Source organism: Abramis brama, assembly GCF_963993115.1.
Source record: "Abramis brama genome assembly, chromosome: 2".
NCBI lineage: Eukaryota > Metazoa > Chordata > Actinopteri > Cypriniformes > Leuciscidae > Abramis > Abramis brama.
In genome coordinates, this window is record NC_139964.1 from 27,175,112 (window position 1) to 27,193,881 (window position 18,770).

General features: G+C 38.7%; 1 protein-coding gene across 4 annotated transcripts in view; it reads right to left on the minus strand.

Annotated features, from left to right (window-relative positions):
- Positions 1 to 696: 696 nt before the first annotated feature.
- inpp4b (inositol polyphosphate-4-phosphatase type II B) overlaps positions 697 to 18,770 on the minus strand; it is a 181,739-nt gene continuing 163,665 nt past the window's right edge. For 3 of the 4 annotated variants that reach the window (XM_084093430.1, XM_084093433.1, XM_084093432.1), the window contains one exon: positions 1,576 to 1,772. In XM_084093430.1, coding sequence (XP_083949556.1) covers positions 1,595 to 1,772 — 178 coding nt within the window. In that variant the 3' untranslated portion in view covers positions 1,576 to 1,594. Of the gene's footprint in view, positions 983 to 1,575; positions 1,773 to 18,770 lie in introns of those variants that run through there. The other variant, XM_084093431.1, reaches the window with a different exon arrangement.

Here is an 18,770-nt window from a genome sequence, read left to right on the forward strand (position 1 = left end):
GGTGCAAAACAGCTACATATTCAGAACGATCGCTTGCTTTTCACTTTTAATAGAAAACATTTGTACACATTTGACGTAAAAAAAAGAAAAAGTATATTCACTATAGTTTACATTTAGTATTTTTAAATTATTTTTAAATAATGCACCGCATTGTTTCGTGAAACCATAAAAAAACATTCTGTTTGAATATATTCTGCATATGTAAAACATAAAACATTTAAAAACGTAAAGAAGCAAGTTTTCTACTCCTCATTGGATGTAATGTTCATGTGCACACACACTGTATGTGTACACACACACACACACGCACGCACACACGCACGCACGCACACACACACACACAGCAGGGTTCAAAAGTCTGAAATTTACAACATGGTGAGTGAAAATTTAATTTTACAAGAAATTGGCCTGATTTCACAGACAGGCCTTAGTTTACTTAGGACTTTTAAGTAGCTTTTATAAACATGCCTTAAAAACATTTCTGGTGTGCATCTTGAGACAAAACAATGACCCTGACATATTTTGAGATATATCAGTGCAAGTTGCTTTCAGTTAAAACAGCTCAAACATGCATTTTAGTCTGAAACTTTAGGTTTAAACCTCATCTGTGAAACCGGGCAATGAAGTATTTGGTATATAAGGTTTTGCTCAAGTGCTTCTGTCATTAAAACATTATTTATAAATAAATTCTTAAATATATATATATATATTTTTTATTAATCCCATATCATTGTTTTTTATTTTACTCTTTAAAAAAAAAAAATGAACAAAATTTTATGATTTTAAATCCAAGATTTTCAATGTGGACTTTTGAACCTCACTGTATCTCTAGATGATAACAGTGGTGTTTCATGAGTCCACCTTCCCATACGTCCCTTCAGGAGGCCGGTAGTATTTGGGAAAGGCCATCAGCTGGAGCATGTTGAAAGCATATTTTCTGCACTTTATATTCTTTTGCACATTCTCAATCCGGCAGCCTTCTCTGATGAGGGGAAGATGAAGAAAGAAAGAAAGAAAGAAAGGAAGAAAAAGGAAAGGGATGATGATGAGGACGATGAAATCAAACTATCCAAAACAACAGTACAAATGCCTCAGTGTTTCTACAGTAAATATGCAGAGCATGAGGAAATATTTAGATTCTACTCAATAAATAACACTTTAATTATGAAAGCATAAAATGCAAAAGATCTGTGACGTTGATGGTGTATTTAGAGCGAGTCGAAAACAAAAACATCCTCACTTCCTTCTCACCTTCTGATTTAAAAACATGATTGACCCAGAATGAGGATTCAGGCGTCATTTACTGTACTTGCCCTCAGGCATTTCCAAACCTTTCATGCTCAACCAAGAATAAAACATGAGGGTGGAAGACATGAGAGTTTAAACAAATAAATATTACCCAAAATCTCAGTTTGAGCGCTCAAAGTGAAAGTACTACAACTTGTTAATTGCTAGTAGTGGTAAAACATCAAATACCCGTAAACATACAGTTGCCAGTCCTGTACGAAACAGAGTTACTGGTGAAGACAGAGAGAAACACTCAAGGAAGCAAGTAAGAAGTTAGACGCAGCTGGGTTATAGCATAATCAGCAGTTTATTGGTATTTTGCAAGCAAAAAAACAAGACTTAAAATGAGCCACACCACCAGCAGGTGCGAGCTGACGAGCAGAAGGGCGATGGGATAGAAGTGGCGGGACGCCGGCTTGTTAATAGCTATGGATCCCGCTTCAGGGTCGTCCCATTGGGCAACCTCTCTCTGGGCCAAGAGACCGCTGAGCGTTCCCAGACGAAACGAAAGAGAGAAACAAGCAAACATCCAACAAGAAGTTAGTTCAATGCGTCGGTTTGGACAAACAATTTCAAGAAAAGGTGAAATGGGTTAGTCCGACATTCAAGACACACACACTCAACAATATGCCAATACAAACCAGTTTTAAAATGATGAAAATACCAGAAGCAGGATGACAGTATTCTCATTAATGGTTCTTGAATGTCTATATCTATCAGTTATTTGAACACTGATCTGACTGACCTTTCCGCAAGCCTACTCTGCTCTGATTGGTCAGATGACCCAGTCTGTTGTGACTGGTCTACTCAGCTCTGATTGGTCAGAAGGCCCAGTCTGTTGTGATTGGTCTACTCAGCACTGATTGGTCAGATGACCCAGTCTGTTGTGATTGGTCTACTCAGCTCTGATTGGTTAGATGGCTCAGTCTTTTGTGATTGGTCTACTCTGCTCTGATTGGTCAGATGACCCAGTCTGTTGTGACTGGTCTACTCTGCTCTGATTGGTCAGATGACCCAGTCTGTTGTGACTGGTCTACTCAGCTCTGATTGGTCAGAAGGCCCAGTCTGTTGTGATTGGTCTACTCAGCACTGATTGGTCAGATGACCCAGTCTGTTGTGATTGGTCTACTCAGCTCTGATTGGTTAGATGGCTCAGTCTTTTGTGATTGGTCTACTCTGCTCTGATTGGTCAGATGACCCAGTCTGTTGTGACTGGTCTACTCTGCTCTGATTGGTCAGATGACCCAGTCTGTTATGACTGGTCTACTCTGCTCTGATTGGTCAGATGACCCAGTCTTTTGTGATTGGTCTACTCTGCTCTGATTGGTCAGATGTCCCAGTCTGTTGTGATTGGTCTACTCAGCTCTGATTGGTCAGATTACCCAGTCTGTTGTGATTGGTCTACTCAGCTCTGATTGGTCAGATGGCCCAGTCTGTTGTGATTGGTCTACTCAGCTCTGATTGGTCAGATGGCTCAGTCTTTTGTGATTGGTCTACTCTGCTCTGATTGGTCAGATGACCCAGTCTGTTGTGACTGGTCTACTCTGCTCTGATTGGTCAGATGACCCAGTCTGTTGTGATTGGTCTACTCAGCTCTGATTGGTCAGATGACCCGGGCTGCGTTCAGCACCGACAAAACGTTGCACAACGTTTTTTAAACAGAAACGGTGATGCGTTGAACACACTGTTCTGATGACGCAAGAGTTGCAACTATGGCAGCTGAGAAGGCCATTCTTTGTGTTCTTTGTGAAGAATTTTCTGAGCCTGATGAAGTCGGTATAAATATGTGTTTAATACTACAAAATATGCCCGATGTTACAGTTACTGCACTTGCCGCCCAGAACAAAAGAGAACATCCCAATCGAGTGAAGGGATTGCTGAAACTGAAGCACACATCTTACCTAATTCAGACTAAAACGCATCTATTTAGCCTCACATACTGACTTTATTTGTAGTTCATACTGTTTTAATACCCTGTATTTTCTTTCTCCTTTTTAGGAAAAGCACTTAATTACCATTGTTTATTTCTATACCAAATGTCATACACTTGCAATGAAGCTAAAAATATAAGCAACTACATCATTATGTTGATAACCTATATTTTTACAATAAAACAAACATGTCTTCTAATATCCTCAGTTGTTGTGTATACCGAGCTGCATCGAAGACATTTGTAAATTACTTTCCTTGAACCCATTGTGCGAGTTCACTTTAATACCGTGTGCTTTATATACATGTTGCTGCTGATTGGACTGCAGTTCTGACACACCCACCAAACAAGAGAAAACGCATCTCAAACCCCGTTGCACACCGGTGCACGCCGTTTCCAGGAAACATGACGTTCAACCCGGAAACCGTAACAAAACGTTGCGCACCGTTTTGAACTTGAACGTGCCCCCAGTCTGTTGAGATTGGTCTACTCTGCTCTGATTGGTCAGATGACCCAGTCTGTTGTGACTGGTCTACTCTGCTCTGATTGGTCAGATGACCCAGTCTGTTATGACTGGTCTACTCTGCTCTGATTGGTCAGATGACCCAGTCTTTTGTGATTGGTCTACTCTGCTCTGATTGGTCAGATGTCCCAGTCTGTTGTGATTGGTCTACTCTGCTCTGATTGGTCAGATGGCTCAGTCTTTTGTGATTGGTCTACTCTGCTCTGATTGGTCAGATGACCCAGTCTGTTGTGATTGGTCTACTCAGCTCTGATTGGTCAGATTACCCAGTCTGTTGTGATTGGTCTACTCAGCTCTGATTGGTCAGATGACCCAGTCTGTTGTGATTGGTCTACTCAGCTCTGATTGGTCAGATGGCTCAGTCTTTTGTGATTGGTCTACTCTGCTCTGATTGGTCAGATGTCCCAGTCTGTTGTGATTGGTCTACTCTGCTCTGATTGGTCAGATGACCCAGTCTGTTGTGATTGGTCTACTCAGCTCTGATTGGTCAGATGTCCCAGTCTGTTGTGATTGGTCTACTCTGCTCTGATTGGTCAGAAGGCCCAGTCTGTTGTGATTGGTCTACTCAGCTCTGATTGGTCAGATGACCCAGTCTGTTGTGATTGGTCTACTCAGCTCTGATTGGTCAGATGGCTCAGTCTTTTGTGATTGGTCTACTCTGCTCTGATTGGTCAGATGTCCCAGTCTGTTGTGATTGGTCTACTCTGCTCTGATTGGTCAGATGACCCAGTCTGTTGTGATTGGTCTACTCTGCTCTGATTGGTCAGATGGCTCAGTCTTTTGTGATTGGTCTACTCTGCTCTGATTGGTCAGATGTCCCAGTCTGTTGTGATTGGTCTACTCTGCTCTGATTGGTCAGATGGCCCAGCCTGTTGTGATTGGTCTACTCTGCTCTGATTTGTCACATATGCCCAGCATAATAGGGGCCTTTTAAAATTAAAACTTAATAAAATTACTAAACTATATATTTTTACAGATGCAGATAGAACCCCATGCTATAATAATCTTGTACTTATTCAACAGCAAATAAACAACTTCAACTGACTTGTGTCAATTCAAGTCTGAATTGAATTTGATGTGAGAGACAAATTTGGCGCTGCAAAATGATACAAACATAATAAGCAGAATTATGCAGTCTTTCGATTGTGTTGTGTAGGGCTGGGCGATTTAAATCGCGATATTGTTATGCGCATCTCGTCAGTAAAGCCGGTTCCTTGATTAGTAGTAAATCGCCATCACCTGCTTTCAGATGGAGCGGCATTTAGGGCTGATGAGATAATTAAGTGATTCATTTAGTGATGATTGAGCATTATTGAAGACACCTGATGTTAACAAGCAGAATCACTGAAGGAGAAAATCACAAATTGTAAGTTACCATTAAGGTGATGGGTGTTTGCTTTAGTTGGGCTCTAGACCATTATATGTTTAATTTAATATTTACTGTTGTTTGTCTGCTGTTATTGATTTATAACAGTTAAATGAACAAAGTAAAATGTTATCTTATAGTGTTGGTTATGTTTTGACATAATCATGCTGTGATCTGAAAAAGGAAACTTATTGAGATAGTTTGGTTTAACTTGTTAGCAGCAGTTTTGTGATTCTTCAGCCTATAATTATCAGTACTTTACTTATAATTCAAAATATTTAATAAACATTGTTCTGATCAAAAGACATTCGGATAAATTCATTTAAAACACAGACATCAATAATCAGCCTGTGAATCTCAACAATGGTGACAATAATAAAGCATGTTGCAGTGGCTGCCACCAATCACAACTCAATAATGGCTCCCGTCATGCATTGCGGTATGAATAAATTATGATCTGAATTGTCTTTGTAATTTACTTTTCCTAATTTAATATTCTGCTCGTCACCATTGTTGAGATGCATAGACTGAATCTTGACATCTGTGTGTGCCTAAAAGAATGATTTTTTTTTAAACAACTTTTAAGAAATCCTTTATATTATATCAAAAATTCTGGGCATTTATGCAGATTCACAGTTATGCTGTAACCAACAACATAAATCGAAGTCAGAAAGAAGGATTTTAATGAGTTCAGTGATCAAGTTCAAATGATGATTGTCATAATATAACCAACACCATCAGATCACTTTTTTTTTTCTTTGTTCATCTGGCAGTTATAACTCAGATACAACAGACAAACAAAATCTAAAGTTAATAATATATGGGTCAAGAGTCCAACTAAAGCAACCATTGATCGTCATAACGGTGGCTTACAATTTGAGATTTTCTCCTTCAGTGATTCTGCTTGTTAACATCTGGGCTGCGTTCAGCCCCGACAAAACGTTGCACAACGTTTTTTAAACAGAAACCGTGATGCGTTGAACACACTGTTCTGATGACGCAAGAGTTGCAACTATGGCAGCTGAGAAGGCCATTCTTTGTGTTCTTTGTGAAGAATTTTCGGAGCCTGATGAAGTCGGTATAAATATGTGTTTAATATTACAAAATATGCCCGATGTTACAGTTACTGCACTTGCCGCCTAGAACAAAAGAGAACATCCCAATTGAGTGAAGGGATTGCTGAAACTGAAATGGAAGCACACATCTTACCTAATTCAGACTAAAACACATCTATTTAGCCTCACATACTGACTTTATTTGGAAAAGGCATTTTTAGGAAAAGCACTTAATTACCATTGTTTATTTCTATACCAATACACTTGCAATGAAGCTAAAAATATAAACAACTACATCAATATGTTGATATCCTATATTTTTACAATAAAACTTACGACAAACATGTCTTCTAATATCCTCAGTTGTTGCGTATACCGAGCTGCATCGTACACAGTATTTGTAAATGACTTTCCTTGAACCCATGTGCGTTCACTTTAATACCACGTGCTTCATATACATGTTGCTGCTGATTGGACTGCAGTTCTGACACACCCACCAAACAAGAGAAAACGTATCTCAAACCCCGTTGCACACCGGTGCACGCCGTTTCCAGGAAACATGACGTTCAACCCGGAAACCGTAGCAAAACGTTGCGCACCGTTTTGAACTTGAACATGCCCCAGGTGTCTTCAATAATGTTCAATCATCACCAAATTAATCACTTAATTATCTCATTAACTTAAACACTCTTGAGTGTGGACTCATACACTCCCAGGAGTGTTAATTTAACACTGGAGTTTTTGCTGTGTACAAAGAGCCGTAGTTAACTGACAAGCTGAGCCATATCACATTAAATATCGCTGGCGATACGTCCGCGATATTAATGCGATATGGCTCAGCTTGTCAGTTAACTACAGCTCTTTGTAGTAAATGCCGCTCCATCTGAAAGCAGGTGATGGCGATTTACTACTAATCAAGGAACCGGCTTTTACTAACGAGATGCGCATAACAATATCGTGCGATATATCGCCCAGCCCTAGTGTTGTGCACACAGACACAAACAGTGCAACAAGTGTAGTCTGATTCACAAACAAACTCAAACTCACAAATTATCAGCATCAGGCGGATTGTTGCTGACTTGCTAAATTGTCAAACTAATCACCATTTTCAAACAGGTTTCCAAACATTCCCTTACAAGTCATAAGTTACGAAGGAAGGCACAAGTTAATAGGTTTAAAATGCTCACTATCAATAACTGATTCCTTTTTTTTAACACCAAAGCACAATTAATTAACTTATGTTGACAGCATGATATTGTGCAAATACTGTGTTAAAACGCCTGTCAATCATAGTAAGCTGTGTTCATATTGAGTTAAGTTTCATATGAATAAAAAAAATTCCAGAGCTCTATTTATACATGCACGCAAAGTTCAATCGAGGTGACCTGCAACTGATTCACGACTCCAAAAGCAACAAACATTGTTTGTCTGCTGATATTCCTTTGAAAAGGAATGAAAGAGTTTTGTTTTTGTCCCAGATTTACACAATCTTTCATTGAAATGTCACAGTAAATTTATACAGCTGAGTGAACGTCACACAGGTTGACATCAATCCAAATTTGTCACAATGTGTGTCAGCTCAAATTTGTTCTTTAGCTTTAAACAATTTCTGCAGACCGGTTCTGCTACGTAAAATCAACAGCCTTCTCATCCGCCATTGCAAAACAAGCAAACCCGAAGCCTTCAGGGCATTAACACCCAACACAACTAATAAGAGAATCGCCCATCAGCGCAGACACTTCAAATATATCCATATCACATACACCTGGGAAGGAAACTCGCATATCATTGTGCTTATTGTCTCTGAAAACTTCATGCATAGCATTTCAAATATTCAAAAATGACAAGTACTCCTGATTTCTCAAATATGTGCTTAACCAATAGCAAACTATTAGTATACTTCTTTCAAACTAAAAATAAGAAAGTATACTTTCAGTCAACATTTTATATACTTCTCAAAAATATACTTTATGTACTTCTCAGAAATATACTTAAAATTACACTTAAGTGTACTTGACTTATACTGAGAGAAAAATCCAAGTATATTTGGCCTATATTTGTACCCAATCTTTTGATCGAGATATAAAGTATAATTAACTATTTAAAGTATACATGGCTTGTAGTTGTGTTAACTCTTTTGATCGAGTAGCCTTTTAAATATACTTTTTTTTTTACACAGTTTTTCATATACAGTCTTATGAAACTTACATTGTTTGAAAATATTGATTAGATTATTGATATAAAACAGATATGTTTCTAATTCTGCATATCTGAATTTTTGGGTAGGCTAGTCCACTGGTAGTGTATAGGAATTTACTCTAATTCTACTTTACTCTTTCCCCACCACTGACTGAATTTTCCAGCTATCCATGATTTTTCCACTGTTATACGGTAGGGGGCTCGACATTCAAGTGTTGTTTTTAAAATTAGTTGAAGTACAGTTAAAGGTATATTTCAAGTATAAAAAATAACATTCGAACATAGTAGTATACTGCAAGTGCAAAAATAATATATACAGTGAGGAAAATAAGTATTTGAACACCCTGCTATTTTGCAAGTTCTCCCACTTGGAAATCATGGAGGGGTCTGAAATTGTCATCGTAGGTGCATGTCCACTGTGAGAGACATAATCTAAAAAAAAAATATCCAGAAATCACAATATATGATTTTTTAACTATTTATTTGTATGATACAGCGGCAAATAAGTATTTGAACACCTGTCTATCAGCTAGAATTCTGACCCTCAAAGACCTGTTAGTCTGCCTTTAAAATGTCCACCTCCACTCCATTTATTATCCTAAATTAGATGCACCTGTTTGAGGTTGTTAGCTGCATAAAGACACCTGTCCACCCCATACAATCAGTAAGAATCCAACTACTAACATGGCCAAGACCAAAGAGCTGTCCAAAGACACTAGAGACAAAATTGTACACCTCCACAAGGCTGGAAAGGGCTACGGGGAAATTTCCAAGCAGCTTGGTGAAAAAAGGTCCACTGTTGGAGCAATCATTAGAAAATGGAAGAAGCTAAACATGACTGTCAATCTCCCTCGGACTGGGGCTCCATGCAAGATCTCACCTCGTGGGGTCTCAATGATCCTAAGAAAGGTGAGAAATCAGCCCAGAACTACACGGGAGGAGCTGGTCAATGACCTGAAAAGAGCTGGGACCACCGTTTCCAAGGTTACTGTTGGTAATACACTAAGACGTCATGGTTTGAAATCATGCATGGCACGGAAGGTTCCCCTGCTTAAACCAGCACATGTCAAGGCCCGTCTTAAGTTTGCCAATGACCATTTGGATGATCCAGAGGAGTCATGGGAGAAAGTCATGTGGTCAGATGAGACCAAAATAGAACTTTTTGGTCATAATTCCACTAAACGTGTTTGGAGGAAGAAGAATGATGAGTACCATCCCAAGAACACCATCCCTACTGTGAAGCATGGGGGTGCTAGCATCATGCTTTGGGGGTGTTTTTCTGCACATGGGACAGGGCGACTGCACTGTATTAAGGAGAGGATGACCGGGGCCATGTATTGCGAGATTTTGGGGAACAACCTCCTTCCCTCAGTTAAAGCATTGAAGATGGGTCGAGGCTGGGTCTTCCAACATGACAATGACCCGAAGCACACAGCCAGTATAACCAAGGAGTATGGCGTTATTTTTTAGTCAAAAGTTATGAGCGTGTAAGACATGCTCACAAGCACATTATGTTATTTCACACGTGCAAAAATTAACCTTCAGCTGGCATGATAAAAGTACTCGCGCACAAATTCAACAACCGAGAGGTGTACAAGTAGCTGCGAGCGAGCGCCTGGCATACTCTCATAGGTTAACTCTGCTTGTACAGTGGAATCCTGCTCGCGCGCAGCGGGCTTCTGCTCGCGGAGAGCTGTTTTGCTCGCGCAGTGGATTTCTGCTCGCTCAGCTGATTTCTGCTCGCTCGAGTCTACATGACTTTTGACAATTTGGGGGCGGAAACCAAGGAGGGCACTGACCCTCTTATGATTGGTCACTTTCATCATGGAAAATCTTGGGAAATCCTAACCCCGCCCACCTTCTGACGCAGCGCGCGTCACTCAGCTCGCTCTGCTACTCCAGCTATCTCTGTGTATATTTTAGACAACGAAATATGTGATAAAACACCATACTAACTATTTTCGTTTTCATTTAAAGAAATCTTAAACATGATAGCCACACAAATGTGGTTCAGGCAACGCGTGTTGATTATATTCACTGTTTGCCTATTTAAAAATAGAAGAAAAAAAAAAATATATATATATATATATAAAACACAAACCTGCCTCTTTTCGTTTTAAATATAATATAAAAACATTAAACATTTTAATATGGTCCAGGCAATATGTGCATTTGTACCAAACAACAGATTTTGCAGTAAACAACATTACAGTTTTATTTATTTTTACATACAATTATTACAATTTAAAATGACAAAACTCAACCCAGTCTCTTTTTGTTAAATTTCAGTTTTTATCAATATTAGCCATTATAAAAGTATCCACCTTTTTCTGCTCAGTCTAAACAATGCGCGCTGCCATGACGACGACTCCGGTTGCCTACTTCCGGTTCGTAGCTTGACCTGTACTAGCAGCGAGAGAATGAGTTCAAGCTGAAGCTCCTCATGTAGAAACTGAGTGTTTCGAGCATAAGATAAGAAGGAGATAAGAATTTATTTTCTAAAGAGCCGTGAGTCAAAAGAACCCAATAGAGTCTGGCTGCAGACCTGCACTTGCACTCTCAGACTTGCACTCTCAGACCTGCACGCTCAGACACCAGCGCTTCCTCTGCCTGTGACGTCACTTGCAATCGACACAAATTAACCGGAAATATGTTTCCAGCAGTAAATATACGTTATATTATTTATTTTTTCAGGAAATAAAAAAAAGGCATATTTTTTGAGTTATTAAACATTGTATCGTTAAAGTTGGTATTATAAATATTGCTATCATATACTGTTGTGTACCAACATTAACACAACATTTCCCCAAAATCATGTTTAATCAGAGATGCTAGATTTATGACTTAGGAGCAGGGAGATACGAGGTTACGCAGTCATTGATAAGAGTGGTACGGACACAGACGTCGCTGCTGCCGGCAGTGTTCATCAAAGTCTGCGGTCGCGTTGAGCTTTTGACAGGAGATGAGGCTTTAAGAGCTGTTCAAATCTAATGATTGTGGTTACATAAATCTTCCTAAACTCCATTTTAAACGTTTAAGAGATATGAGTGATGCAATACCAAAATACTAGGCTGTCTAATAGGCGGAAATTAGCCTAATATGCACGCAAACTTACCTTCGTGGCTCACGGACTTCCTTCTGCACCGAAGCATTACAGTTATCGATTTTTAACAAAACATGCCTACTCAAATGTATCTAACCTAACTATTTTCACTCGTTATTGTCTAAAAAACATACAGAATTATCCAAAGATAGGCTTACTTAGCGCCAGTAATTTAGGCAGACCTTTTTTCTCCCATAAATTAAAACCTTGCTACTTGGGGTATTTTACATGCACAGTGCCAACTTTGAGTCAGTAAAATAATAATAAAAACAATAATTTAATGCTGGTATCCAAAACATTTAATTCAATTTAAGCATTATATTAGATACCTTTTAAAACTTCAATGCACACGTGTAATAAGTAGACATTTAAAATACATCAATAACTGATATCATAGTTTAACACAGATAAAATCAGAGTTAAGGCTTGCTTTACGTGTTGCTCGACGAGGATTTCTTAATCGCTGCGACTTTCAATCCTGAGGAGACAAAATGCCGCGAAGTGAAGAAGAGGTGGAGTTATGAGGATTCTCAGACAGTTGAAGTGTCCAATGGAGTTAAGAGATTTGCTCTCTAGCTATTTTCAACACATTAGATTGGTTAATAATTTGTGAAAATAACAGAACCACGTGGGGACTGACCAATAGCATCGATTTGTGAAAAAATATGAAATTGACAAACTTTGGACATACGAGGTTTCCGCCCGACAGCGACGATATATATTTATTTATAAGAATATACTTACAGAAACGATTTTTGAATGACATTGGGAGCTGTTCTCAATCCGACACAAACCACACTATGCGTCGATTGCAAGTGACGTCACTTGCAGAGGAAGCGCTGGTGTCTGAGCGTGCAGGTCTGAGAGTGCAAGTCTGAGAGTGCAAGTGCAGGTCTGCAGCCAGACCCTTCTCAAAGAACCGGCTCTTTTCAGTGAGCTGAGTCAAACGAGCCAAAATGTTTTTCACATCTGTCATGTTAACATGGACAAAAGACAATCTCACAACAACATCACATCCTTTTAAAAATAAAAACAGTACAGTATACAGTAGTCATAACTTAGAATTTTATTATAATTGTATTTCATATAATATACAATAATGTAATTTTTACTTGTCCATAACAACCCGAAAACTTGCCTGCTTGCCTTGCACATCTAATTAATGGGCAAAGTTTTCCGACTTTTTTTCTTATGCTTCAGTTTTAACGCTAACCACTCTAAACGTTTACTTTATTGAATGTATCTGATACGGAACCGGACATGGGCATTATCTCCTTCTTATCTTATGCTCGAAACACTCAGTTTCTAAAAAGTTTGAAATCTTCTTTGAATTGTTAAAACAACCAACAACTGCACATGAGGAGCTTGAACTCATTCTCTCGCTGCTAGTACAGGTCAAGCGCTACGAACCGAAAGTAGGCAACCGGAGTCGTCGTTATGGCAGCGCGCATTGTTTAGAGCAGAATAAGGTGGATAAGTAAAAGGTATAAGAAGCTATACAAATAAAGCAAACAATTCAGTCAAACATACAAAGTCAGCGCTCTAGTCTAACCATACAACGGTAAAGTTAAATAGCTTATATGTATAGCTTTATTTGTATAGCTTCTTATACCTTTTACTTATACTTTTATAATGGCTAATATTGATAAAAACTGAAATTTAACAAAAAGAGACTGGGTTGAGTTTTGTCATTTTAAATTGTAATAATTGTATGTAAAAAATTTTAAAACTGTAATGTTGTTTACTGCAAAATCTGTTGTTTGGTACAAATGCACATATTGCCTGGACCATATTAAAATGTTTAATGTTTTTATATTATATTTAAAACGAAAAGAGGCAGGTTTGTGTTTTATATATATATATTTTTTTATAATTAGGCAAACAGTGAATATAATCAACACACGTTGCCTGAACCACATTTGTGTGTCTATCATGTTTAATATTTCTTTAAATGAAAACGAAAATAGTTAGTATGGTGTTTTATCACATATTTCGTTGTCTAAAATATACACAGAGATAGCTGGAGTAGCAGAGCGAGCTGAGTGACGCGCGCTGCGTCAGAAGGTGGGCGGGGTTAGGATTTCCCAAGATTTTCCATGATGAAAGTGACCAATCATAAGAGGGTCAGTGCCCTCCTTGGTTTCCGCCCCCAAATTGTCAAAAGTCATGTAGACTCGAGCGAGCAGAAATCAGCTGAGCGAGCAGAAATCCACTGCGCGAGCAAAACAGCTCTCCGCGAGCAGAAGCCCGCTGCGCGCGAGCAGGATTCCACTGTACAAGCAGAGTTAACCTATGAGAGTATGCCAGGCGCTCGCTCGCAGCTACTTGTACACCTCTCGGTTGTTGAATTTGTGCGCGAGTACTTTTATCATGCCAGCTGAAGGTTAATTTTTGCGCGTGTGAAATAACATAATGTGCTCGTGAGCATGTCTTACACGCTCATAACTTTTGACTAAAAAATAACGCCATAAAGGAGTGGCTCTGTAAGAAGCATATCAAGGTTCTGGCATGGCCTAGCCAGTCTCCAGACCTAAACCCAATAGAGAATCTTTGGAGGGAGCTCAAATTCCGTGTTTCTCAGCGACAGCCCAGAAACCTGACTGATCTAGAGACCCCTCCATGATTTCTAAGTGGGAGAACTTGCAAAATAGCAGGGTGTTCAAAATACTTATTTTCCTCACTGTACATAGTAAACTAAAAGTATAATGTTATGTTCACTTAAAGAAAACTTACAAGTATACATGCAGTATAAACTACTAAACTAGTAGTTTACTGAGAGTACACTTCACTGTGTACTTTCATTAACTTAAACATGTACTAGTATTGAAATAGTAAACTACTAGTATACTTATAAGTTCACTTGTAGTACAGATGCATTACAAATGACAAACCTAGTTGTGTACTTAAAGTTTGCTACTGTTACACTTATAGTACACTTAAACATATACTTTTATATACTAAAAGTGGGCCAATTTAGTCCCAAGCAGTATTGAAATAGTACACTTACAAGTTTACTACAAGTACACATTGATATTAGTATACTTACTACATAAAGTATCCTTAAAAATATACTTGAACATTACTTAAGTATACTTCATAAAATTAACTTGAAGTATATTTCTTTTTCGTAAGGGGTTCCATAAAAACATTTTTACATGTAACGTGCATGATAACAACACAAGATGTTGGTTCTAGAGCAATGCAGTTTAAGGCAGTTTGTTTACATTGGAAGAACGTGTGATGAATATCCACAGAGATTTTCCAACGCTTACATAAACAAGACCGATACGCAGATTATGAGCTGAGGAAATTAATCGTATTTTGACACAGACATATTTGAAAAGTAAAACAAACGAATGAGGTGTCAACTGGCAGAAATGTAATGGCAGATATAATTATTTTGTTACTGAGTTCACAGTGTGCAATTTGATAATATAAATATTATTGGAATTTGGAAATCTAGCAACTGTGTTCGCAAAAGAGAGCTATTTAATGATTAAACACATGCAACCAAATGAAAGTATTTTGGTAGGCGGCAGAGTCCTACACAGAAAGCTTAATGAAAGAGCCTTTGTTTGGGAACATTCAGGATATATTGTGTGTTTCTGTAGCCCCTTTCACACAGAGATTCCGGAAAATACACGGATAAAGTGACCCAGGGGCGTCATGCAAGCCAAAATTCTGGGGGGGGGGCACAATTTGAGACCTTGCAGTTGTTTTCTGACGGGTGATATGGATCATGTTAGGAGGGGTCAGGGGGTTTCTCCCCCTGAAATTTTTTAAATTCTGGCTGCTAAACATACCATTTCAATGCAGTTTGGGAGGGACAAAAATACCTTAACGGAGCTAGCAGCAACCCTCCTCTATCTGAGGACTAAGTTAAAGTATCTATTTTGTAAGTTTATGTAAAAGACAGGTTGATGAAAGAACTGTAAGCTCAAATTCAAGTCTACTTCATTAAAGCATGTTTACACACACACTTACTGTACACTTAGGCCTACTACACATGATTTTAAAAACAGTACCATTGCAGTTTTTATGTTATGATTTTAAATTGGTATGTGACCTAAGAATGATCTTACATTAAAGGTACTTAAAGGTGCTGAGGTCTGACTTTGTGGTGCTCTGAAGTTATTTTAATATTAATATTAATATGTGATGAAGGACTTTGAAAGAAGTTTGACAGATTTCAGTGCTGAATAAGGTTAACACTACCCCGTTTATTTGAAAATGGCTAATATCAAATCCATAACTTTTTGATCAAGTTAAAATTTCCAGGTCAACCACAAATAATCCCACTACCTTTTAATATCATCCGATAACTAATTCAATGCCGATTTGTTGCTTTGCCCACTTACCACTTCAAGACCATCTGTAAAACATTGCCAGCTCAACGTGCGAGACGAGTTGAGTTGCTTGAACATACACAGCAAAGATTCTAGTGCGCTACAGCGCTCTAGATTTGATATAGGCTACACAGACACCATATTAGGAAAAAGGGGCGGGCTGATGCTGACCGATTTATTACACATCCAGAAGAATACATTTGAGTCGTTATAGGCTCTGGTATATTATGGAGCATAATAGGAATAAAGTTGTGACAAAAAAATTATCAGGGAGGAAAAATCTGAGGGGGCACGTGCCCCCTCACTTTGAATGGGCATGACGCCACTGAAGTGACCTGGGTTCGTTTGATTTGGGTTCATTCACACTGCCAGTGATTTTCCGGAATCAGAGAGTGCGTTCACACACAACCCATAAAAATTCCGTAAAGACACGTGACTTCATCGATGTGACTTGTAATGTCTCAGCAGCACCTTAAGTTTGCTTATGAGCTGCGATTTCTCTCTCGAGAAACCACGCTTGTGCATTTTTTTCTCTGATTCGATCATAAACTTACGCATTACATACCATTTCGCAGCTGGCGAACGATCCCGGCTTCAGTGTCATCATACGACACAGCATTATTACGAATTTTGTTCACACAGCGCACGTTCCGGGACTGAACACGGCAATGTTACTACTAGGTCCCCAACCCGGCATCGATCCCGGCATTAATCCCGGGTCGTGTTTGCGTTCACACAGAAGGCATTCTGGCAATTTCCTGGGTTCAAAGCGCTGTGTGAAAGGGGCTTGTGTTATTCACACACACACACACACTTGATTTCTTTATTTGAATCCGCAAATCAAATTCTTACAGAAAGGATTCAAATATTCTCAGAGATAACACAGCTTTGACATTCAAGGGTACATAAAGCATCGCTTACGCCACACAGCAAGGCTGCCTATCACAGCTGATATGGAGCAGAATTTTGCCAGCTGTTTAGACTTTCCACACACACACACACACGTTTAACTTAGCCCAGGGCCGGAGTGGGGCCACTTTTCAGCCCGGGAGTTTCAGGCCCAAGACCGGCCTATTTAGCCATCTAAATGGGGACATTCCATAGACCTAATGGTTTTAAACTATACAAACTGTATATTCTCTCCCCTACCCCTAAACCTACCCATCACACAAAACTTTCTGCAGTTTTACATTTTTAAAAAAACTTTAATTACTTGATTTCTATATCAAATTTATAAATGAGGACGTCCCTAAAGGGAGGTTTTTGGAGATTGTGTCAGGTTTTGGTCACTTCTGGGAACAAATCTATCCCCAAAATATAGTCAAGTAGACACACACACACACACACACACACACACACACACACACACACACACACACGCGCACACACACACACACACGTGAAACTGCAAACTTTCAGTGACAGCTGTACATTATTACAGTCCGCACTGAAAGTTTGCAGCTGTTTCACATGACTTCTTTTAAAGCCTGCTCATCTATATGTGCAGCTTCTGAAAGCTCTTTTGTGGTCAAATCTTCCGGCCGCCTACATTTCACAATGACCGAGTAAAATATGTGCCACATATTTTAGCTTCTGTATCAGTCAATCTTCAGCCATTATCTACACTGGATTGGATTTCAGCCAAACTGTGTGCTCACATACTGCTTAGGACGTATTTTATTGGTCGTGGGTGACTTTTGCTGCATCTTTATTTTTAGCAAACATCCAAGACTTTCTTATTTTAACCTCTTTTAATTAATAAATTAATAAAATAAATCAATGAAGAATTGGTCCTGTTTCTGTTAACACTAGAACTACCGGAATTCATAACTACTAGAAGGACCATAGCGGTCATTCTGACCGTTCATACTTTGACGTTCATATGGCCGTACTGAACGTCATTTTCGTCATGTCATATCTATTGTACATGTTAACCTTCTCTTTTCCAATGAAGCTATTAATTCCTGTCGTCATAGCCCTTAAAACAAGCATAAAAGAAAGATTCCCCCGACAGGTGCTGCCTCTATTTGAGGAACGTTTTGCGTCAAAATAATATTTTTTTCACCGCACTCACCACGTGAATAGACATGCACAAAAGTTAGGAAACGTCAAAGCTTCATACCGTTTAGTACAGCCCTGTTTGTAAATAAGTTCAATAATCAATACAAAATCTAAAAATAAATGGATCTACAATGATAGGTAGTAATAAACAGGACACAAAATTTTCATTCAAATGAATGTGAAAATGTATACAAACAGGCTAAGAAAAAACATGAACATTAGCTAAACAAGAAAACGAACTGCTTTAGAACGATTAGTTTCAGTGAACAAAAAATATTAACAAACAAAATCAGGTTAACTGCCCATCTGAACGGCGCAAACACCCCGCATCACTGACGCTTACGCACATTCCACACAGGTAAACACCGCCTTTCGTGTGCAGCTCCCACACACTTTGTGACATTTGGCACATGTCTCCTTGGTTTTATTTTGTTTGCAGTTCCTCCAGTTGTATGGCTTTTGATTCCATGTGGTCGGAGCGAAGTTCGCTCGCCAGTCGTGTGATAAAGTCCCTCCACGAAACTTGCAATGTAGCGGACTTTTGATATCTATAATGCGTGCGGTCAAAATGACCGTTATGGTCATTCTAGGTAGAAATAGTCAGAACTGTTGTGTGTTTTGTGATTTTAATAAAATAACAGTGTCAGAATAAAATATACACATATTTAGGAAAAGTCAGAGTCCTACAGCCACATTTATTTTATTTTAACAAAGTTATTACACTGTAAAATTTAAAAACGGTCAAAATGACCGCCTTGGGAGTTCTAGTGTTAAGGAATACCGACCTCTTGGACAATGCTGTTAAAATCATGTGCTTTTCAGGCACATTTAATATCCATAAATCCAGACTGACAGCATTTTCCTCCCTATTTTGTTCCAAGATAAAACATTTAGCTAATT